Raw genomic sequence first — 23,310 nt, 5'->3', positions numbered from 1 at the left:
TGTCTCCCCTGTGCTTGCTTACTCCATCTCCCCTCACACCAGCAGGTCTCCTCACTCTTCCCCAGATGCCACCAAACAGCCATCCATACACATCCACACTATCACTGGCCTTGAGCAGGTCACTCCATCTCTCCAGGCCTCAGTTTCTTTGTCTGTGAGATGGGATTAATGGAGAAGGTGGGGAGCATCCCTGCAGGGGCAGGAGCTGGGCATGGACCTGGCTCCTTCCTCTTGGGTGGGACAGGGTCAGAGGAAACTTCTCTGACTCAGTCACCCCTTGCAGGAATACTCCAATGAGAGGCTGAAGCAGACCAATGAAATGCTTCGCGGCATCAAGCTGCTCAAGCTGTACGCCTGGGAGAACATCTTCCGCACACGGGTGGAGATCACCCGCAGGAAGGAGATGACCAGTCTCAGAGCCTTCGCCGTCTACACCTCCATCTCCAGTGAGTCCATCCCAGGCAGCCAGCCCTGAGTAGGACAGGGCATCAGGGCTTGGGTGACGGGACGGGGGTGGTAGAAGTGGGAGGCTTAGAGATCATTCAATCGAGGCAAGTATTAAACTGTTTCTGGGGACAGAGCCCCCAGAAATCAGTGTTCTTCAGTCGTTTATCCAGCAAATATGTACAGAGAGCCTGTTATGTGTGGGACCCTATCCTGGCCCTCAAGATACAGTGATGAGAAAGACAGATGAGTCTTTTATATGCTGTTGAACCGGTGTGTTTTTGAGAGGCAGCAGTAAAAGAATAAATAACAATTTTGAATTCTCCGAAGTGTGAGGACTTGTTTGCAGTAAGGCAGACTGAGTTTCCACTGTCCTGAGGAAGGGAGCTTCCTTCCACCTGGGGCTACAAGAAGGAGGAAGGCTCTCTTTAAAAAACAGAAGTTCAAGCTTGAGGTACTCCCAGGTATAGGGACTCAATTTACACTAACAAGGTGGTGTAGGAACCCCAAGCCCAGGATATATAGAGGGGACAAAAGACCAAAACTGGTAAAACTCCTACGGTCCCAGGAGACACGCATATTAAAACCACTTTCCAGAGACTCCAGTGGCAAACACTTCTGTTGAACAATGAGCTAATAATAAGGAAAGAAAAATCCACCAGAGAAAAATATACCACCAGAGAAAGAGTCAGCAAATGGAAAAATGGGGGAATTAGTCCCTCAATACCTGGAAATGATAGAAGAATCTGAAAGAGATACTAAAATAAGTATGTTTAAAAAAATTAAAGAGCTAAGGGGAGGTATAAAACCCACGAGACAAAACAGAAAAGTATTGGGGGGAAAGAGAACCAAAAGAAGTTCTAGAAGGTGACCATGTAGTCATGTGGACAGTAGTGCCAGGTCAGAGTCCGAGCTGATGGCGGGCGGCCATCAGTGGAGCCCCCACCCAGCTTATCCGGCAGTTGGTCTAGTGGCTCCATGGCCCCATGGCAGCTCCTGCCCACCTGCATAATTGGATGTAGATATTTAGCAGCCTGCAGACCTCACACTGGTTCCCTGACCTGTCCAGTTAAGAGCCTTTCTGGTAGGAAGGGCCACGCGGAAACCCCCAGAGAGAAAAAACGAAAAGGAAACAGAAAACAACTCAGTGTGCAGGTTGAAGAATTAACGTGGTTGAAGGGAAAAAAATGCGTGAATTGTAAGACAGATGTGGAAATCACACAGAATGTGGCAAGGAGAGATAAATGGGAAGTTCTCTGCAAGTTGGGAGAACCATTTTGAAGATGGGAAATTGAGGCCAGAGGGTGGGGGTGTCTTCCTGAGGTCATTCCTGAGGTTAATAGCAGGGCTTAGACTAGAGTCTCTTAACTCCTGGCCTCATGCTGTTTTCCACATAAGGAAATAGCTGGGAACCCATGTGGGTGGAGTAAAGAAAACTTAGTGGGGCACCATTTTCAGGCTATTTCCTTTGGGTAGAAGAAAAATAAGCTAGAATGTGCTCTGATGGGTATGGGAAATAGCGGAGAAAATTAGGACAGACAAACACTCCTGACCACATTCCTCGGCTGAAGTTGCCAGGAAGAAACGCCCTGTGGTAGGCGGCAGGTCGGGGGTGGCAGTGGAGGGTGCACTGGCTGTGCCTCCCAGTTAGGCTCAGGGAGACTGAGGCGCTCACTCAGGTCATGTGTGCTCCTGCTTCCTGGAGAGGGTCAGGCAGGGCTGGGTGGCCAACACCCAACATGAAGGCCTTCACAGGGTGGGGCCTTGCTCTGAGCACCCGGAGTGTCCTACCTCCCTGTGTCCAGCCAGACCACAGTGCCCTGTGCCTCAGGTGGGGGCCCAGGTCCAGTCAGCAGTGGCCAGGCCACCCACCGTCCATGGCACCAGTCATGCTGTCTTTCTGCAGAAAGTCCTGCCAGGATCTGATTTTCTCAGAATGGAGCTGGGCACATGGCAGGCAGCCATTTCTCCCAGGATTCCTTACCAAGGCACTCCAGGTTCCTGGTCTCTCCCTTTTACCTTCAGCCCTGACCCTGTGATGCTCCAGGCCTCTGAGCACTCCATAGGACAGGAGACATTGGAAAGGACTATCAGGGGAGCTCAGAGAGACCAGAGTCCATAGCCCTCGGCCCTCTTCATCCTCCTCTCTGCCAGCTCTGCCTGCCCCTGGGCCCGCTTGTGGTAACAGTAACCCCACAGGGGGTGTGCACAGCCCCCTGAGTTAAGGCACCTGCCTTCCAAACATGCCATCAGTGAAAACAGCTGCTGAGCTGGGGGAGGGCTTCCCCCTACAGCCAGGGGCCTTCCTCTTCCAGCAGTAACATGGCAGCTCACCGGGGCTGCCATGGGAGAGAGGGACAGGGCGCAGTGGGGAAACTGGGGGCCCTGGGACCTAAGATTCCTGGGGGTAAAGTAGGAGCACCTTGGGTCATGCTTCCAGGAAATGAATGCTCATTTCCTGCTTTCTAAACTGCAACTTGGGATGTGTTTTCCTATGTAAACAATATCATAAGATGCCTAGGTTCCCAGGCTAGCCCACTGAAGCCCATCTAGGTGCTCTTTGTCTCAGAGGACACTCAGAAGACAAGCCATGGCTTTGTGAAGGGCTGGGGACCAGCAGGGCATGGGGAAAGGAGAGTCCAGGCTGCCAGAGGCTGAGATGAGGGGAAGGAGTGAGGGGCTCTGCAGCCAAGCAGGGGTCTTCCCAGGGCCCCTCACCTTTCCAGGACTCAGTGGCCTAGTAATATAAACAGAGAAGCCCAAGCTGGTCCCTGGAAGGGGGCAGTGGGGAGGGAAAGGGAAGCACCGTTGAGGAGAGCTTTGAAAGCCAAGTGCTGTTTGCTCAGTGTTCACTCTTCCTGGGATGGGTTTATGGGCTGTGGAGTGGGAAAGGTGGGAGCACCCGGCTGCAGGTGTATGCCTTGAGTGCGTTTACTGCCTCCCGGACTTCCTGCCTTCTGCTCTCTGTCACCAGGGATCAGGACACGGGCCATTAAGCTTGAGGTAATGGGGCATCTTTCATGCTCGCGCCTGGTGCCACCATGGGGTCCTGGCACTGCAGAGGAGGCCCGAGAGTCATGTTCCTGGGTGGGGCCCATCCTGGTGCTGCCTCCCGGGCTTTCAGTGCAAGCGAGCTTCGAATGCCAGGCATTCAGCCTGGTGGGCCGATCAGGTTACACGACACTCCATCTGATGGTCTCCCCAGCGGCACCACTGAGAACTCCTGTGTGTGGAGCCCTCAGCTAGTGCACGGCAGGGCCACCCGGGGTTTTGAGAAAGCAATGGGTTCAGTTTCCCCACCATCAAAATCCAGCATCTGCATTTCCTCTGAAAGGAAAACAGATGTAAGTTACCGGGTGGGACTGAGTGAGTGCGGCACTGTGCATCATGCATCAAGATGAATGAGAGACAATAAGATATCCTTCCTATTCTCAAGGAGTTTGTGCTCTGCTGAGATGTCAGAGCTAACATACATGAGACAGTATGGTAGGGAGCTCTAACCTTTGTAGACCTGCTTTGTGCTGGCTGCCTAGCAAGCCTGACGTCACTTAATCCTCATAACTCTCTTGTGAGCTGTGTGGCTCTATTGTCCCAGTTTACAGCAGAGAAGACTGAGGCTCAATGAGTGAAATGACTCACTTAGGCCCTTAGCCAGAAAATGACAGAGAACAGAGAAGAAGGAAACCCTTGTGGGCTGCGAGTTCACAGAGCTTCATGCAAGAGGAGGCCTAAGCTAGGCAGGATTTCAGTGATTAGAAGGTGAAATAGAAAAAAGCTGGTGGAAGTGCTGTAGCCACTCCCCTTAGAAGTCAGTTTAATCTTTATTTCCTTGCAGAAGCAGCATAGGTCTGGGTGTTTGAAGACAAGCTTTGCAGAAGTGATCCAGGAGTCCTAGGCCCCAGCAGTCAACCAGCCAACATGCTGCAGTTGCTTCTGTCGTTCCAGCAGAGCCCACTCCTGAGCCTTCTCGGTGCCAGACTCTGCTGAGGCTCTGGACTTGACAGAGGAGTCAGGCATGGTGCTCACCCTCAGGCTTGTTGGAGACCAGTCCGTGGACAGTGGCTGTGCGTGTGGTCAGAGCCACAGTGTCTGGTCCAATGCCCTGCTTTCTTTTTTGTGATACTCACCTGGCCTTGGCCTCTTTTGTTTCTCTCATTCGCTTATCTAATAAATGTTCACCTACTATGTGCCAGGCCCTGCACGAAGAATGGGGCATGTGATGGTCCCTGCCTGCAGGTTTAAAGTCTCATAGAGAGCCACACATGCAACTGTGTGATGAGTGACAGGAGCAGAAAGGGGTCTGGGCTCCCATAAAAGTTGTATTCAATCCAGTCTTAGGGACAATGAGTCAAGGAAGCACAGTGAAGGCTTGTGATGCTGAAGGATGACTACAGGTTAGCCAGGTTAGGGGGCAGATGTTCCAGGCACTAGAGCTGAGAAGGATGGGAGTATGTTCAAGACTCGAACATAATTCAGCAAGAGAGGTAACAGCAAGCGCAGACCAGGCAGGACCCCGTGTGCTGTGTTCAGGCTCCTGGGTTTTCTCCTGAGGCAGGGCGGCCATTGAAAGGGTCTAAGTAAAGAAAGGATGTGTTTGCCCTCTCTTCCTGTGTTCTGTAGTCAGGGGTCTTCCCTCTTCCTAATGGGGTCTGAATCACAATAAGGTGGGTGAGTGTGACTGGCCTATTACTGCGTGCTCAAAACACAAAGCAAAGCCGGAACCCAACTGTGCCATGGGTAAGGCTGAGGGGTGGGCCGGATGGTGCGGATGACCCCATTCGCAAGGCGCTCAGCACCTGCCCCTCTCCACAGCCGGGGCCCAGCTCTTCTTGGCAAGTCTTACGCTTCCTCTCTCCTCCTTGGTGGAGGCCCTGACTCAGAACAGCATCAGGGGACAAGGTTACCTCCAGACCGGGTCCCCCTTCTTTCTCCAGTTTCTCTGAACTTCTTCACTGTCTGCCCTCCCCTCTGCCAGCTGGTGCAGCCACAGGCATTACTGATGCATATCCTGGCCTGCTTGGGCAGAGAGGTGGCTCAGACAGAGCGGGGAGGTTCATCAGTTAAGGGGCAGAAATCAGGGTGACTGCAGGCCTCTCACCATGCTCCCTCTGCTGCCAGCAGCAGACACACCATTAACCCCTTCCCTTCCCCCTCTGTTGCCTTGGCTATCCGACTGAATGGGAAATGGCCCTGTGTACTTCCAAGCACACTGCCCCTCCCTGCAGGTGCTCCCTGAGGGGTAGGCCCAGGCAGTGAGCCTGCAGCTTCTCCCCTGGCCTTTTATGCGGACAAAGCTGAAGTTGGCCAGAAGCACCTATGGCTGGCTGTGCCTCCCTGACACCCGGCTTCTGAAATATTTATTGGTGCTTTGTAAATGAAAAGCTGGTATTGAGGAGCCAGGCCAGCTTCCACAAGGCCAGGCAGCATTCCTTGGGCAGAGCCAGGGTGAGCAGTGACCTGAGCTCTGGATTTCAGCTGATGTGTTATTTTGTTTTGTTTTGGGGTGCTTAGGAAAAGCTGGCATAATCGTTCACTACTATGCCCCCAGAATCCGGAACAATGTTGGGAACAGGGGAGACCCTCAGAAAAGATTTTTGAATGAATGACTCTTCAAGGCTATTGGGGTGGGGGTGTTAAGCCATACCTATGAATATCCCTGCACCGTCACAGGAAGACTTTCAGTTTGGGAGGTGGCCTTCAGGCTGGCCCGCATGCACCTGAACTCCCGTCGTGGCCTCATGCTCACACGTGTTGTGGCCTGCTGCTTCCGTTTAGTGCTCTTCAATAGTATTTTTTGCCCCCTAACGTTCAAGATTTGAGCACTGTCATGTTCTTTCTTTCTTTTTTTTTTTTTTTTTGGTAGATCAAGTCAGAGTGAGTCAGCCTACCCCAAAGTTCCAAAGTTGAAGTGAAATCTATTTTTGGTCATATTTCCCACTCCTCCACCACCTTTAAGGTCTTATTGGGCCTTATGCTGTTCAAGAGAATGGCCGAGGCCACAGATCCTCAACCCATGACCGATGGGATACCCAGCTCCCTTTCCCTCACCTTCTGTAGGATTTCGGGGTGTCTGCTGAGCTCAAAGAGGTGCCAGAGCCTCTAGCATCCCAGGCCTCCCTGACTCTGGTCCTGACATCCCCACGTCTACCCCAGGGTCCAATGGGCTAATCTTCAGAGAGGGCTTTAAAGCACAAGCAACTGGTGATTCCATTTCCCCAACCCCCACCTCAAAGGGGACCCAGAGCTTCCTGAGCAAAGGGCAGCCTTCCAGGGGAGGATGAGGGAAATGGAAAATTACATTTTCATTCTTTAGCATCTCCAAACAAGAGCCAGAATAAGGCAGAAATAAATTATATCATATGCATTCTCATGTTGCTGCATAAGCTTCAGAATGCTCATTTTAAAATTTATTTATAGGTTGTCTCATTCCTCAAGGGAGTTCAGGCAGCTACAAGAATAAAGTTAACAAAACAGAAAAAATTTAAATTGAAAAAAATCGCACCCAGGAAAAACATGCAGTAGAACAAGATGTCAATTATCACACATTTTCTGCCTGCAAACTCCCCCTAGAGTTGACATGCTACAGATACAAAAACAGCCCCTCCTGTTGGATATTGCGTTTATTTCGTTTCGTAGTTTTTTGCTGTGGTTGTGGTTTGGTTTTGCTGTGACAGATACTGCAGCTGACACCATCTTGCTGAGGGCTTTGTGCTTCCCTTGAACGATAATTCAAGAGAAATTCTCAGGAGAGGGGTTATAGGATCAGAAGGCCTGAACTTCTGTGTGGCTCTAGCTACAAGGCACCAGATTTCTTTCCAAGCACAACTGCGCTGATTTACAGTCTACCTGGGAGCCAATTCTTTAGCTGGGAGTTGAGCCCCAGAATGTGTCTGAAAGTCTTGGCCTGGGGCAGGGGTTGAGGGGTGGTGCACAGGTGCCTTCTTTCACTTGAGCCCCCTCTCTTCCGTAATTGATGGGAATGCGCAGGAGAGGAACTGGAGGCCCCTACCCTGAGGGAGCTCCCTGGAACGACTGGCCCTGGAGGGTGGGGGCCAGGCTGCCTCCTCTTCAGTGCTGTATGTTTGGTGAGGGTCAAGGGGCCTGGGCCCCATGCACGTCCTCCTTCCCCTCCTCCTCTCCAGCCAGTGATCACTGTAGTGTGTCTTATGTCTCAGGTCTAGGTCCCTTAGACTGTAGGAAAATCAATAGTGTTTACACTGCCTGCTGCCAGAGACTACAAGGGAGGGCTGTGGCATTGTGCTGGGCACCTAGAGACCATGAAGCCTTCCTCAGGAAAGCAGCTAAGGCCTAGTGTTGTGTGATACTGGTGTTGATGAAAATCTCTGTGGTCAGAGAGATTGGCAGTGCCCCAACAGCTCCACCGGTATCTCCTCCATGAGACTGGAGCTGTCCAATGGCAGGGGCTGTGTCTCCTTCATCAGAGGAGGAATTCCCCAAAAATGGGCACAATGTCTTTCTTATCTGCTTGGGAACTCCCTGGGGGCATGTTCTGCAACCCCATCAGCTCAGGGGCTTTCTGAGAGCATAGTTCTGTCTCCTTCCTCAAACTAGGACCTCCCTGAGGGCAGGAGCCATATCCATCCACCTGCTTGGGGTTCCACACCACACACTGTGTACACGGGGTGGTGCTGGACTTGTGGAGTAAGTGGACAGTCAGCTTCTTGGAATGGTGTTGACCACCTGATACTTCAGAATGTCAGAGACTTCACTGTTCATTAGACAGGGACACATGCATAGGCTGAGCCCTTGGCCTCTGGCTCCTTCTGCTTCAGTTTGGCTGATTACAGAACCAGACTCTTTTCTGGGCTGGCCTGGAAGAGGCTTCTGGAAGGAAAAAGGATGAGATGGGAAAGTGGCAGTGAGGACAGTCATCTCTTACTTTAGGAGGACTGCTCTCTCTGGAAGTTCAGGACCCCATGCCCAGACCTTGAGCATCTCACACCTTGGGCCAGAGGAGCAGTGACCTTTGGAGCAGGGTGCAGCTAGTCACCCATGCAATGTGATATTCAGGCAGCACCTAGGGCTCACAGAGCCTGGGCCCTGTATCATCTTCTCTCACCTTGGAGAGAAGCGGAGTAGTATGTGAACCAGTAAGTACAAGTTTACAAAAATCAGGTGAAGAAACTGAGGCATAGGGAAGGTAAGTGACTTGCCCATGGTTACAAAGCTTATACCTACAGGAACTTCACCCTTCTGTGACTTTTAGGTCCAGCTCTCTTTGCTCTCTGGGGTTCCTACTGAAGAGTCTGAGGGTCCACTAAGCAGATAAGGAGGAGACCTCTGTTGTAGCAAACCAATTGCCCCATGTAGGTAGGGACTCTAAGCCTTAAAGCTAAGGAAGTACCTATTTTAAGCTGTCCTTAGTCACTATACCTCAGTGTGAATGCATTTGAAGATTAGGAAGCCTGTAAGCCTCAGAGAGAGCCTGGCTTGGGAGGATGCAGGGACCAAAGGCAAAAAAGAGTAGCAGTTGGTGCCCCAGAAACTCATGCTATCCCTTCTCCCACCACATTCTCCAGGGCTTCTTTTACACTGTCCCATAGAGCAGAAGAAGAATGTTTAAGCCTTTATTCAAAAGCTGAAGTCTCAGAACTGGGACAAGGGTCCTGAGGAAAACAAAATAAGGAGCTGGAGGTGCTGTAGGGCTAGAGTTCTGCCGCTGCCCTACCCCAGTGCTAGCCCACGGGCGGGGCAAAAGATCCCATAGGCTGCCCCACAGCCAGCCTACCCTGGACAGCTTCATTTTCAGCTCTCATCTCTCCCACTAAACCTCCCTTTGTGCTTCCTCTGCAGTTTTCATGAATACGGCCATTCCCATCGCAGCTGTCCTCATCGTAAGTGGGGTCCTGTCTCCATCTCCTGGCAGGGAGGGGGGAAGGAGTCTTTAGTGAGAGGCTGTCCAGGCTCTGCCTTCCTGTGCAGGAACTTCGGAAGATGGGCTCAGCGGTTGGGGCTGAAATTAAGGCAATGGGTTGAGAGTCTGTATACAGAGTGGGTCCCTCTCCCCGACTCCAGACAGGCAGGGACTTTTGCCTCTGGGCCTGGAAGACCTGAGGGTTAGTCTTTAAAGAAATTAAGCTTTATTTTTAAAATAGCTATCAAACTTTTTAATTATAAAAGTGAAATATGTTTATTATAGAAATGTTGGGCAATTCAAAAAGGAAATGTCTAAGAGAATTTAAATCTCCCATAATCCCACTGGAAGCATCTTTAATGTATTTCTTTCCAGTCTTTTCTTTAGGCACATAATATGACACTTTTACAAAAATAGGACTGTGCTGCTCATGCAGTTTTGCAACCTCCTTTTTTTAAGAATTCAAAAATATGGCACAAACAGTTCTCCACGTTGTTAAGTATTACAGTTTAGGTTTCTAAAGCGATTTTGACCAAAGCTGTGTAAGTTCAGCAGTGGGGGCCCAGAGTGTACCCCTCCAGAAAGGTCTGGGCCCCCACAGGCCCACAACCCCTTCACCCAGGGCTCCCATCCCTGGCTGCTGTGAAGGCCACAGTTCTTTAAAAAGATGCCTCTGTTTCCCCCGGGACTGGTGTCCCTGAGCTGTGCTGGTGCACAGCCTATCAGGCTCACTTGGGGATTCACTTCCGACATGATTTATTGGGCTGGTTCTGGCGTGGCTCCTTGAGGAACTCTGGATAACAGAGGCTGCTGAGCCAGCCCGGTTGTGGGGCAGCCACAGATTGGAGGGGGTTTGTGATGATCGTGTTTACATATCCCCCCCCTGAGGACTGCTGTCTGAGGAGAAGGCAGGACTGGCCTAACCTAATCCTCTCTGGTCATTCCTGGCAAGGATGGGGCAGGACAGGGAGGGAGTGGCCCCAGCCCCCCAGCTTGGAGTCCTGAACTTTTTGGGGACATTTCCATGGGATGACCAGGACGATGAAGGTGTCCCTAGCCAAAAGTTCCCCCTGGGTGTCCTGTTCCAGCCCTCTCCTCTCTTCCCACGGGCTGAGGGCTACCACTGTGGGAGGGGCTCACACTCAGAGTCACCCCATCTCACTCGTGCCTCTGTCCACAGACTTTCGTGGGCCACGTCAGCTTTTTCAAAGAGGCTGACTTCTCCCCCTCCGTGGCCTTTGCCTCCCTCTCCCTCTTCCACATCTTGGTCACACCGCTGTTCCTGCTGTCCAGTGTGGTCCGGTCTACAGTCAAAGCTCTAGTCAGGTGAGAGGAGGATGCAGCAAGGGCCCTGGATGGGCAGCCCATGGAGCAGCCCCGGGGCTGGCTCCGGGCACCACTGCGAGCTCAGCTCTTTGGTCCAGGACACACTTCTTCATTGATCTGCACCTTGCTGAAGCTGATCTTGCTGATGTCACCTCCAAGACAACATGCTAAAAAAAATTCATTGTGGAGCAAGATTGGTATATCCTCATGAATTCTATCCATTGGTCCTAGTTCTGCCCTCCAGAGACACACAGAATGAGCGCCATACCTCCCCTCAGACTGTAAAATGTTTGTCTTCCTAAGGCTGAATGTAGGTCCCAAAGCCTTCCCAGCCCTGAACAGCGAGGCAGCTTCCCCCACATGCCTGTGCATCCCATCTCCAGTTGGCCTGCAGCTCTGCCAGGCCCCCACTTCCGAGCTCTAAAGCCCAGAGGGGACTCTGCCACTCTCTCAGAGGCGTCACCCTCTTGGGAATGAAAGCCTGAAGGTAGAGGGCTCAGGCTTTGCCTGGAATATGAAGAACTCCTCGGGCCTCTGAAGTAGCTCCTTGAAGGCAAGGGCTCGTCATGTGTCTGGAGAGAGCTCGCTCTGTCCTTTCCTGTTGCCAGAGGGAGCAGACAGAAACAAATGTCCTCCGTACCCCAGTCCCTTCAGCCTTGAGGAAAGGGATGCCCCGAGGCAGCTGGTAGGGAGGATCAGCTGTTGGAATGAAGTGGCGGATGGAAGGAGCAGCTAACGCGAGGAAGCTCTGCAGAGGTTGAAGGATGGAAGGGGGCAGCACTCAGCAGAATTGGGGTCAAAGGAGTTTCTAACCAGGGAGGAACAGGCTGGGAAAAATAACTCCCGTTTCCAGGGTTGGCTATGCTGACTCAGCTTCGTTGCCCATGGTTCTGTGACTTCTCATGATCACCTCTTCTCCCCAGTCTCCCTCCAGCTTTGTGATTCTCTATAAACCGCAGGTTCAAGGATGCTGCACCTGCTGGAAATCCCTTGCACTGATCCAGAAGCAATTCCATATGCAGTCACTTCTAATCTGTCACCAGAATAGCTGAGACCTTGTCCTCCATGAGTTGGGAATAATGACACCTCCCCTGTTCCCCTCTCCCCCAGCAAGATTAAATTATGTGTTTAAAAAGCATTTAACACAGTGTCTGCATATAGTATATGCTCCATAAATATTAGCTATTGTTAATAACCAGTCCTAATCCTAACTAACCTTAACACTGACCAGCCTTTACTCTAACAGTAACTGATAAAGCCCAAACCAACCATCCTTCTGTCTAACCAACTTTATCAATAACCCTAAACCTAACCAGTCCTGCCCTAATCCAGACCCTAAACCACTCCATCTGACAGGTCCACCCTAACAAATCCTGGTAGCACCTATTCCCCCACAGCGGATGCCCACTGGTCTGTCCCCCGCCAGTGTGGGCTTCATGAGACCATGCCTCAGGACCCAGAATCTTCTTGGAGCGGCTTTCTCAGGTTGCCCCCTCCTCCCTCTTCCCTCCCCTCTGCCCCGGCAGGGGTGAGGGGTGTCTCTGTGCTTCCTCTGCAGCGTGCAAAAGCTGAGTGAGTTCCTGTCCAGTGCAGAGATCTGCGAGGAACAGTGTGCTCCCCGGGAGCCGGTGCCCCAGGGCCAAGCCAGCAAGTACCAGGCGATGGTGAGTGCCCAGGCCTGCCCTTGCCACTCCCAGTGTTGTTCCCTAATGCCTGCAGCTTCTGCCATGCTACTTCCTGCCGCAGCCTTTCCTTAAGGAAGGCGGCTCCCTTCCCTGCACAGCTCCCAGCCCCAGGAGCCCTCACCTCCTCCTAACCACTCCCAGCCCCTCAAGGTTGTGAACCGCAAGCGTCCAGCCCGAGAGGATTGTCGGAGCCTCACTGGCCCACTGCAGAGGCTGGCCCCCAGTCCAGATGGGAATACTGACAGCTGCTGTGTCCAGGTGAGTCCTAGGCCTGCCTCCCCACTCCTGTCCCCCCAGTGCCAGCTTCAGGAAGACCAGAGACCTGTGTGCAGAGTCCCTTGCCCCAGAGGTCACCCTGCCTGCCCATAAGGTCCCTAAGAGTCCTGAGACCAGGGACAAGTCTTCCATCTCTACCGAGGGGGAGAGTTCTCTCACAGGGGGGTGCCTAGGGCAGTGGTTGGCATGTGAAGGCTATTCCCCCCACCCTGACCCTGTCCTGGAAGTCAGCCAAGGACTGAATCAGGGGTTTTTGGCTTTCATTGGGGGAGGGAGGCAAGAGACTATTCGCTGAGAACCCAGCTGCCTTTCTGTTCTCTCCCGGGGGGTGGGGTGCCGCCGATGAAGATCATTGGAGGCTTCTTCACATGGACCCCCGATGGAATCCCCACACTGTCCAACGTCACCATCCACATCCCCCGAGGTACAGCCCTGCTCACCTCTCCCTCGTGGGCTGGGGGCATCCTCCTCAGTCATGTCTGAGGTCCCACTGAAGGACATGGAGAGTAAAAGAAAAATCAGCACCTACTGAGTGCTCTGTGTGCCCTCTTGAGTACTCTGGTGGGGCTGTGGCACATGAACACTAGAGGGGATGGACTGCACCTGGAGGAGTTCTTGTGCTGGGTAGGAGGGCAGTGCAGGGACCCGCATGACAGCAGGGCCTGGATGTCAAACCGTCTGTTGCAGACAGTTGGGTGCTTTGCAAAAAAGAAGAATAGACTGGAGCAACCAGAGAAGTCGTAGAAGAGGTGGGGTTTCTGAGAATGAGCAGGATCCCTCTGGCCGCGTGGCAGGGCAGATGTTCTGGCAGAGCAGCCACACGAGCAAAGCACAGAAGTAGGATGGAGATAGGACACAGGTGGCCTTTGTGGGGACCACGAGGAGCTGGGTTCATGCTGGGGAGCTCTGGAACAGAGAAGGGAGGGTTTGGGAAGGGCCAGTGGAGGAAACACCTGGGGAACCAGAAGGAAGTTTTAGATTTCCAGGACAGGCTCGATGGGGAAGGACTTCCTGGGCACTGTAGGAAGGAGGAAAATAAATGTGGGCCCGAGGGTTTGGTCTGTCTGTCTGTGTGTCTTTCTGGGTGGTGGTTATTCAGACTCCCATCTGCCTCCATCCTCCTGCAGGCCAGCTGACCATGATCGTTGGGCAGGTGGGCTGTGGCAAGTCATCGCTCCTCCTAGCCACCCTGGGGGAGATGCAGAAGATCTCAGGAGCTGTCTTCTGGAACAGGTACTAAATGCATGCTCAGGGCTCAGTTAGTTGGGGGAGACTAACAGTGAGCAGGTGGGCACCCTTCTTTCAACCATCCTTCTCAGCTGAGGATGCAGCATGTATTTATTGAGCACCTACTGTATTCAGTGAGTACTCAACAAAGGCAGTTCATCATCATTCTCATGATCATCTTTAGTATTTATTAAACCCTTCCTATGTGCCAGGTACTTTGCTAAGTCCTCTGCACACATTATTTCATTTAATCCTTATAATTAAATAAGCCAGCAAGGTAAATTCTGTTAACAGTTCTCATTTTATAGAGGAGGGTTAAACTCTTTGTCCTAATCCACACAGCTAATAGGTGGCAGAGCTGGAATTTTAACCCAATTCTGTTTGACTCCAAACCCCACGCTCACTCAGCTGCACATCTGCCCAGTGTGGGGAACTGCACCACAAATCTCGGTTTCCGGCTTGCTCACCAGCAAAGCTGACACAGACCACTCTGCGGGTGTTTTCAGGAGCCAGAGGAACCCAGGCAAATGTGGGCTTCTGGACAATGATTACTATCTTAATTAAAGAGCCAGAACCCCAAGCTGATTCAATCATGCATCTATTATTTATACTTACCTGCTTCCAAAAAGCACTTGAAAGTAGATGATAAAAGATACATATAAAATGGAAGTTTTTTAAAAAAATAAGAAAAGAAGAGCAGAGAAACGCAGAGGTTGGAAAAGGTGTTCAGGAACCTGGCCAGAGGACAGCTATTGCAGTCACACGTGACCTGGTTCAGAGCCCCTCAGCAGTCAAGGGAAAGAGGGGACTGATAAAGGTTTGTAGAGTTGTTCAGGAGTAAAGGTTGTAGCCAGTTCAGCAGAGGGCAAGCTGCCCCTAGCAATCCTTTTAGGGAGAAATTATCAGACACGATGTCAGGTTTTTCATAAGCAGGAGCACAGAACTGAGCAGAGAGAAAGACCTTGTGCCCTATGTCTGGATACCCACATGCACCCCCACTTTCCTGCTTTTCTAGAATGTTCCTGAATTGTACAGCCAACAGGTGGGAAGTTTCCTTCCTCAGTGGGGCTGTGTGCTAGCAGACAAGCCCCTTGGGTTTCCCATAACCTCAGTCTCTAGAGCCTTAATTCCACCGGTGACCATGGTGGAGACAGAAGGGTCTCTGCCTCCATTCCCCATCTTATTTGGGAATTTCTCACAGCCTGACTGGGAAGGTCCAGGCATTGGGTTTAGGATCACTTTGCCTTAAACTTTCCCTGGTACTGATGTCCTCCAGGCCTTTGGAGTGAGGAGCTCTTGCCTGTTGGCTGACATTATATATCTGTGACGGGAAGACAGGAGCCCCCAGTGAACTGTGAATGAAAGAAAGCACCCAGTATTTATCGGGCATCTGCTATGGGCCAGGCCCTTTACTAAACTCATAGTAAGCAGTACGGTTAACAGTTAATTCTCCCAGTAAGCCTCCCACTGGGTTTTATCACCCCATTTCACAGATGTAGGGACCGAGAGCAAAGAGACTGGGTGACTTACTCATCAGCATGGAGCAGGGATCCAAACCCCGGCTCTTTCCTCAAGCCTGCCCTCTGCCGCAGGCTGGGATCCCCTGGGCCCCAGTTCCCTGTAGAGGGCAAGCTGGATCCAGGCCCTCTGAGGCAGGCCTTTTCCAGATGGGATTACAGAGCCGAAACTGGGGCTGCCCCAGATTCCCTTGTCTGTGCTCCACTTGGCATGAGTCAAACTCCCTCCGAGTCTGGTCCCTTTGCCCCACTTACTTCCTCCCTTCCCCTCCGCCTCACCCTCGGGTGCCCTCACACCAGCGTCAGCACCTCTCTGTCCTCCGCAGAGGCAGCAGGCCTGCTTGGCGCAGCTAAGCCCTGTCCTGCTTCCCCCCACCCTCCTCTCTGAGTTGTCAAGCTCAGGGTCTGACTGCTGCCATCTCCTTCAGAACCTCAGCTTCAGACTGCAGAATATGAGGGACCTCGTTAGGGCAGCTAGCACTGGGCACCTCCTATGTGCCAGGCACTGCGCAAGACACTTTATTTACTTCTGTGTCTCAGTCACTCTTCACCAACCAATGTGAGGTGGGTATTACCGTTATCAGCACTTAACAAATGAGGAAACTGAGGTGAAGCTAGCTGCCCAGGGCCACCCAGCTCTTAAATGGCAGAAGTGAGATTTGCATGGAGGTGCTCAAGTGCACGGGCTTACCCTATGCCTGAGAGAAGGGGCTCAAGAGCAACACGAAAAATAGCTGGCCTGACAGACCAAAGGCTGGCAGCCTCTGTCACCATGACACCCTGTCCCCCACCCCCTGCCTCCTCACAAGGGTGCTCACAGCTCTGTCCTCCTTGACACCCTCTCAACAGGCAGCCAGGCCCCAGCTCCTGGAGGCTGGGGAGGGTGGGGGGCAGTGGTGAAAAGGGGCTCATTTCTCCAGGATCCACTTTGCCCTCCTCCACAGTGCAGCTTCCTCCCGAGCATAGTCAGGCACATCAGGGTAGCTTGCAGCCAACCCCAGGAAGCTGGGAGGACTTGTTTGTGAGTCAGCTCATGCTCCAGACACTCTCCATTGAGGCACTCACTCACCCCATATTTATGGAGCTCCTACTGTGTGCCAGACCCTGGGCACAGCACTAAGAATGCAAAGATGACTGGCATGATCTCTGCTCTTAAGGGAGGTGAAAGGAGATCATAATGAAGTGCAGAGGAACAAAGACTTCTGCAGTCAAGAAGAGGAGGCCCATGTGGATGTGGCATTTGAGCCTTGAGAGATGAGTGTGATTTCATCAGATGGAAAAAGCAGAGGTGTGAGAGGGAGGCGTTCCGGGCAGGGGTGCCAGCATGGCCAAAGGCTTGCTGATGTGGAAGAGCATGGTTCCAGTACTGGAGCACTGGGTGTGCAGAGTCCCGTGGAGGAATACAGGGGCAAGAAGCAGCCTAGGTCAGACACCCCTACGTACCAAGCCCAGGAAAGAAGATTTAGGCTGAATGCTGTGGAGCAATCGTGCTGGGAGTAAAGGATGAGGGGTGAGAGAGAGAGACTGAAGGAAAGGAGACCAGCTTAGGTCATTACAGTGGCTGGGAGATCTGGGCAGAGGAGGAGTCAGAGCAGACATGACTCAGTTGGTTTCTTCAGCTGTTTGCCTCTCAAAAGCCTAGACACATTCAAGGTCTGTCCAGCCCACCTATCCTGGACAATGAGTTGAGTATGGGGGGCTGTGTGCTGAAGGCCCCCCACCATTACTTGTAGGAGCTCCATGCCTCAGACTTGCAAACTGAGCCAAGAGCAAAATAGCATTTGACCCAGCAGCCACTCCCGAGAATCTGCCTCTCTGCACCCAGAGGCAAGGGCAATGCCGGGCTGCTCCAATGTTTTTTACCCATACCAGGGTCAAAGCTTGGGGACCAGGCAGCCAGAAAGTTCCAGGAGGCACAAGGCAGAGAGTTGAGGGAGTGGGAGGTGCAGAATTGGAGAATGCTCTGGGGAGATTGGTTTGTTTGTACAACTGTTCATTTATTCCTTCAATGAGTGAATGAACAGGATGGCTGAGCAGGGAGAGCAAAAGCTCTGGAGCCAGGCTGCCTGGGTTCAAATCTGGGCTCTGTGCTTTGGGAAATTCTGTGACCTTTCTGACCTTATTACCCAAGGGGTTGGTGTGAGGCTTAACCCAGCACGTAGTAAGTGCCCTATAAATATTATTCTTTGACAATACTTCTATGCCAGGAACAAAATTCCCCTCTTGCTCTTTAATTTCACTCCAGCCTGTCTCCCAGGAGAGACTGTAGGGAGCCCTGGGGACAGAGACTGTATCTTATTTGTCTCTCTGTATTCACAGTGTCTTTGCTAAATGAATGAACCAGGGACAACTATGACCCTCAAAAGACTGCCATTATAAATGAATGTGTACATGTCTCTCTTTCCCACATGCTTTTGCCCAAGCTGTTCCCTTAACCCAGAATACCTCTGCCCAACTTCCTCATCATCAATGGATATGACTGCACACCTTATTGCATTGTGATTATCTGCTGATGTGTCTGTCTTCCCCATGACACTGATAACTGAGGATGGGGCTGAAGGATTATTCCATGTTATAGGCCAGTACTCAGCTCAGGGTGTATGTTTTGTGAACTGCTCTGTGCAGTTTACAAAGGAGAAGGTGTAGCCTCTGCCTTCAGGGAGCTCCCCAGTCCTGGGTGGACAGAGGCACGCGGACAGAGCCCAGAGTGGGCACAGAGGGTGATAGGAGAGGCCCTGCATTCTGGGCTGGAGAGTTACTGCAGCAGCCCTGAGCAGATCCTGTATGTCAGCCACCCGGCTCCCGGGCTCAGGGAGAACCATGCAGCTCCCAAATATTGCCTTTAATATTTAATAAAGCCGGCCCCTACCTGACTTTCTGCTACAGTGCCCTGTTAACCTGGGGATTTGTAAGTTATTTCCTTAATCTTTAAGAAGAAAACGTTTTGATAAAAAGTCACTATTAGCAGATACATTCAAGTGAGATTCTTTTTCTGGCAAGAAAGAATTAATGCCTGCAATAGAATGACTTCAAACCTCCCCTGGGAGCCCACAGGAAGCAGGGCCCTGAGAAAAGCTTGGAGGTGGGAGGAAGGCCCCCTCCCGAGGAGGAACTGCAGCTAAGCCTCACAGCAGGTCCCTGCTGCCCTGCCCCCACACCCTGCTGAGGCTTCCACACCTGAACTACCTGTTATTTCCATCTGTGCCCGCTCAGGAGGCCTGGGCCCTGCTTGCCCTGGACTGCCTCAGAACACTGCTGCCTTGCAGTGGCTGGCGTAAAGGCTGCCTGCTGAGACCCCTGATTCTCCAGGAAGTGAGAAAAAAGCTCCTCTCGGGTCTGCCCTGGGTCCAGTCTGCCCATGAAGTTCCCGGAGCCCTTGGGGAGTTGGGGTGAGGGGTTCAGGTGTGCTTCCGGTTTCCTGGAGGAGGCAGGTGTGATGACATGGGAGGCAGTCAGGACAAGGGGCAGCAGGGTGTGTAGGTGACAAGCCAGACTTGGGAACCAGAGGGCCTTTGGTTGTAGTCCTGGCTTGGCCGCTCACTAGCTGTATGACCTTCGGCAGGTTACTTCACCTCTCTGAGATGTAGTTTCCTCACCAGAATGAGAAAAACCCTTTCCTCTCCTGGAGATTTGGTGTTAGGACCCAATGACGTCAATTGGAGGGGGCACTGTGGGCGAAGGCGACATTTCAGGGCAGCGACAGGCCTGTCTGCAGCAGGATAAAGGGTCCATGGGGACCTGTGAGTCTCCTTCCAACCTCAGTTTCCAGCTCTTCCCTTTGTACTGTTTGCTGTGGTCTTAAATGAGAGCTGGGGCTGTTCTCCGGGGCCTCCACCTGCACCTCTGGGACCGAGCCCTGAGCCAAAAGGATGAACCCCAGGTCTCCGATCCCACGCCCTCCCTCCTACCTGCTACAAACTCTATTTATAATATCTTTTCCCAATGTTACTGTGACGTTTGTAACATGACCCTAAATTTTACATAAGAAAACAGAGGCTTCCCTAAATAAAGGGGAAGACTTCACAATACTCATAATCAGTGAGTAGAGGAGCCCCTTGGATACAAACTTTAGCGTTCATATTCTTTCCTCCTCTCCACACGGCCTGCCCTCAGGTGCTGCCTCTTCCTCCAGCCTAGACTTCCTCCCTCCATCTCCACTGTCTAAATCCTTCCCGCTTCAAGGTTCAGCTCAGCAGTAACTTCTCTGAGCATTTCCTCACTGTTTCATATGTCTTCCTCTAAGCTACTTTTAAAATTTACATTTTTCTCTGACTCTAGAAGAATGTACATTAAATTAGAAAAAATACACAAGTATAAAAGATTAAAACCACCTAGTATCCTGTCACCTAGAAGTTTCCAGTCTTTTCTCTGTGTATTTGCATATGTGTTTGTGGGTACTCTTCCCCTAAATTTCTATGATACTTCCTTTCTCCAACTTTTCTTTTGGCCCTTATAACTTTCTGACTTCTGTACTTGTCTGATTCTCTCTACCAGACTATGAGCCCCTTGAGGGTAGGCTCTGTGCCTTGAGTCAGGATGGCTTGCACACAAACACTCAGCTCAAACCTGGCTGGAGGACAGGACATGGGGTCGGAGAGCTGGGGGAGTTGTTCTTTCAGCTCAGTGTTTGGTCTCCCAGAAGTGCAGGCAGAGGAGGAATGGAATGGCCCCAATACTCATTTAAGACCCTAGAATGCCACATGTACCACTTTTTATTTTTCAGATTAAAATGCATATACACAAGGCTTATTCTGGGATAGGAAGGCTGGGGTTTAGCTGGGGAAAGGAGAAGATGAACCTGGATTCACACCCATCTTCCCCTCTTCCTAATTATGTAACATTGAGCACATTATGCAAACTCTAAGCATCAGGTTCCCCATCTGTAAAATGTGGATACACCTCTTTAGAGGGTTGTTGTGAGAATGAAGTGGTGCATACAAACAACTGCACACAGTGTTGGCATGATGGCCCACATCCTGCGCTGGTCCCCCACCCCTCCCACTTCTCAAGTGATTAATATGTCAGCTAACAACCTCCATTTAATACAGATTGTCATGTGCTAAGCACTGTGGAGGCCGAAAAAGATGCTCTTCCTTCCTTAAAATCCTGCTGGGGATAAAAGACTTACACAGGAGCTGATTAGAGAGGAAGGTAGTCGATTATACCGGCTAATTGAGCCGCCCAGACAGTGATGCAAACTGAGTTAGGGCTGAGAGAGCTCCTTGTGTGCTGGGCTTCTCAGTGAGACTGCAGATAATGCTTTCCTCCAGATAAATAGCAATCTTTGCAACTCTGGAAGCAGTCAAGGCAGGAAGACTCCGAGATAAGCTTATCTGGGCTGTGGCCACAGAGCTGGAAGATAAAAGCTTCACTTTTTCATCTGTCTCACACTACCAGCTTGTCCATAAACTACAGCAATCTGGTGGGTAGGGAACATGGGGTTAGGTTGGGTCGAGAGAATGAAATGAGACCACAAAGATCAGAGACCAGAATGAAAGGCAACTGGTGATTACATATCCATCAGGGTCTCCATTCAGTTCTGCCATCAGCAAGGGGTAGGTAGGAATTTCATCAGGCTTTTTTCCATGTCTGTTTTTGTCCACCCTGGTTTTCCTGACAAGAAGGCATTTCTCAGAGCTATGGCATCGGAAATCACAGTGAAGTAATGTAGCATGGTCATTAGGAGCATGAAGCTTTGGAGTCAGACAGATCTATTTTCTCTTCTACTTGCTGGCTGTATAGCTTTGGGAAATTACTTAGCCTATCTGACACTTGCTTTCTTTGTCTATAAAGAGGAGACAATAAAATAAACCTCCTTCATATGGTTATTTTAAGCTTTAAAAGAGAGAGAGAACACTATTACAGTGCTTATCACAATACTTACAAAAGTTCAATAAATGTTAACTGGTTTTAGTATGATTTAAGTAAGCTCTGTATGAAAATAGAGCAGGTTGTTTTTCTCCTAATGTGTGCGTCAGAAGTACACTTCCATTGGCAGGAGGCTGCTTCTGGAAGGTTGGGAAATGGTCAGGGAGAAGAGAAAGAGCACTGGTAAAGTTGGCACTGAAATTCAGGTCCTTTCACCCAGTTTTGCAAAAAATTTTTGCTATAATCTACAGTATGAAAGGCATTTCACATCACAGTCCAGAATATTCATACACTGGTAGATAAGAGAAAAAATTTCACACACAAAAATACACCTTTTGACCCCATACCATGCATACTGATTTTTTTCTTTTCTTTTTTTAGTTTTTAATTGCAGTTGCAATTCATTTATTTCAGACCCAATTTTGGGGTCCTAATCCACAGTTTGAAAATATTTTTTGAAATGATCATGACCTTGGAAAAGTCACTTTCCCTCTCTGAGCTTTAGCTTTCCCAACAATAAAACAATCATGACTCCCAGCCAGCTTCACTGCTGCTCTGAGTCAGTATCCAGGTTCTGCGGGAGGGACAGAGGTTGAGAAGAGCAGTTTCTGTCTCCCCATTTGAAGACATGGGAGATGGGTGGGAAGGCTGAGGATTGTGGAGACTGCTTCTCCCCTAAGACCCAGTGTGATGGACAGAAATGCAACAGAATGAGAAATAATTGATGTTGGTTTTTCCATTTGTGCCCTGGCAGCCTTCCTGACAGCAAGACGGGAGAGGACCCCAGGTACAGCCTTGGAACTGCTTTGGATGTGGGTCCCAACAAAGGGAAGGGGCTGGGGCAGGGGGGCTTTGCAGGGGATACTGAGTATAGAATCAGGGGTGTGTAGCCTACATAATTTCAAAGGTATGGGGCTTTATAGTAAGACACATGTTGTCAACGAGGGCAAAACCTGGTTCTTGAGGAGAGAAAAAACTTAGACATTGTAATGGTCTGTGGCCCTCCAAAGTGCCATAGCATATAAACAGCTGTACAGTATGTCCGGTAGTCAAACTTCATGGTGGATAGAGTCAGAAAGTAGGTTGGTACTTGCTGTGGGCTGGCGGGGAGGAAGCAAGGGCATGACTGCTTCCGGGTATGGGGTTTCCTTTGAGGGTGAAGAAAATGTTCTGGAATTAGACAGTGGTGATGGTTGAACAACCTTGTGAATATAATAGAAACCACCCAAATGGAAAAGAAATGTGGCAGGGAAAGGACAATTAGAAAAAATATGTCTAAAAAAGGCTTAGGAGGAACCATTAAAAAAAAATTCAGAAACATGACCGTAAGGATAGGAGGTGGGCTTCCCCAGGCTAGGCAGAAATCTAGTCTTATTGCTTTATGGTCAATGTGCAGGCCTGAGAGGTCCAAGTGAAACAGATTAATGAGGCTCTGAGGCCCTCAAAACCCTCCCTAACCTCACCTCTTCCAAGTACATTTGAAACACACTGGAGACGGTGTGGAGTCAGGACTGGGAAGGTTGACTCAACTTTGTAAATACGGTTAAGCTTCTGGCCTTTGCTTTCCAACACCAGAGATTTTACTTCCCTGTATTTTATCTGCCCTTTCTCCCACCTTGTCCCCAAGTGCTAGGATATGATGACAGGCCCAGCCTCCCCAGCCATAGTGAATGTAGTTCTTGAGCAAAAATTAAGATCCCATGGTATGTGACAGCTATGAACGTGTGGTTGAGAATGACTGGACAGGATATTTGACACTGGAGCATTTTGGGGCAGTCCAAGGTACATGGGCCCTGCAGTTCTCTGGAAGATCCTCCCGATTCCACAGATGTCTTCTGACGGGGTCACATGGGGCTGCAAATCCTGTCTGGAGCCCTTCTTGGCTCTCTAGCTGTGCCCCCCGTGAGTTCTACTGGCTGTAGGCTCCCACCCACAAGCTGCATGTGCAGATGTCAGCCTGCCCACCCTGGCCCGGTTGGCGCCAGAGCACCCTCCTTGCTCCAGCTGTTTTCTTGCAGCCGAGTCAGTCTGAGCATTTGAGCCCCAGTGCAGAGGCTGGGTCTGCGGGAGCCATATGTTTGGCTTCATGCTT

General features: G+C 50.9%; 1 protein-coding gene across 8 annotated transcripts in view; it reads left to right on the top strand.

The window, feature by feature from the left end:
* ABCC8 (ATP binding cassette subfamily C member 8) overlaps nucleotides 1-23,310 on the top strand; it is a 73,225-nt gene that overhangs the window by 28,963 nt on the left and 20,952 nt on the right. For all 8 annotated transcript variants that reach the window (XR_008999245.1, XM_057507433.1, XM_057507435.1 and 5 more), the window contains exons 10-17: nucleotides 284-446; nucleotides 9,259-9,299; nucleotides 10,500-10,645; nucleotides 12,204-12,309; nucleotides 12,472-12,588; nucleotides 12,955-13,030; nucleotides 13,734-13,839; nucleotides 21,973-22,005. Coding sequence is in view for 7 of the 8 variants with exons in the window: in XM_057507433.1 (XP_057363416.1) it covers nucleotides 284-446; nucleotides 9,259-9,299; nucleotides 10,500-10,645; nucleotides 12,204-12,309; nucleotides 12,472-12,588; nucleotides 12,955-13,030; nucleotides 13,734-13,839; nucleotides 21,973-22,005 (788 nt within the window). In the remaining variant the exon portion in view is untranslated. The remainder of the gene's footprint in view (nucleotides 1-283; nucleotides 447-9,258; nucleotides 9,300-10,499; nucleotides 10,646-12,203; nucleotides 12,310-12,471; nucleotides 12,589-12,954; nucleotides 13,031-13,733; nucleotides 13,840-21,972; nucleotides 22,006-23,310) is intronic.

The sequence above is a fragment of the Manis pentadactyla genome, chromosome 9, assembly GCF_030020395.1.
Source record: "Manis pentadactyla isolate mManPen7 chromosome 9, mManPen7.hap1, whole genome shotgun sequence".
NCBI classification, from domain to species: Eukaryota; Metazoa; Chordata; class Mammalia; order Pholidota; family Manidae; genus Manis; species Manis pentadactyla.
This window is presented reverse-complemented; position numbering and strand designations above follow the sequence as displayed.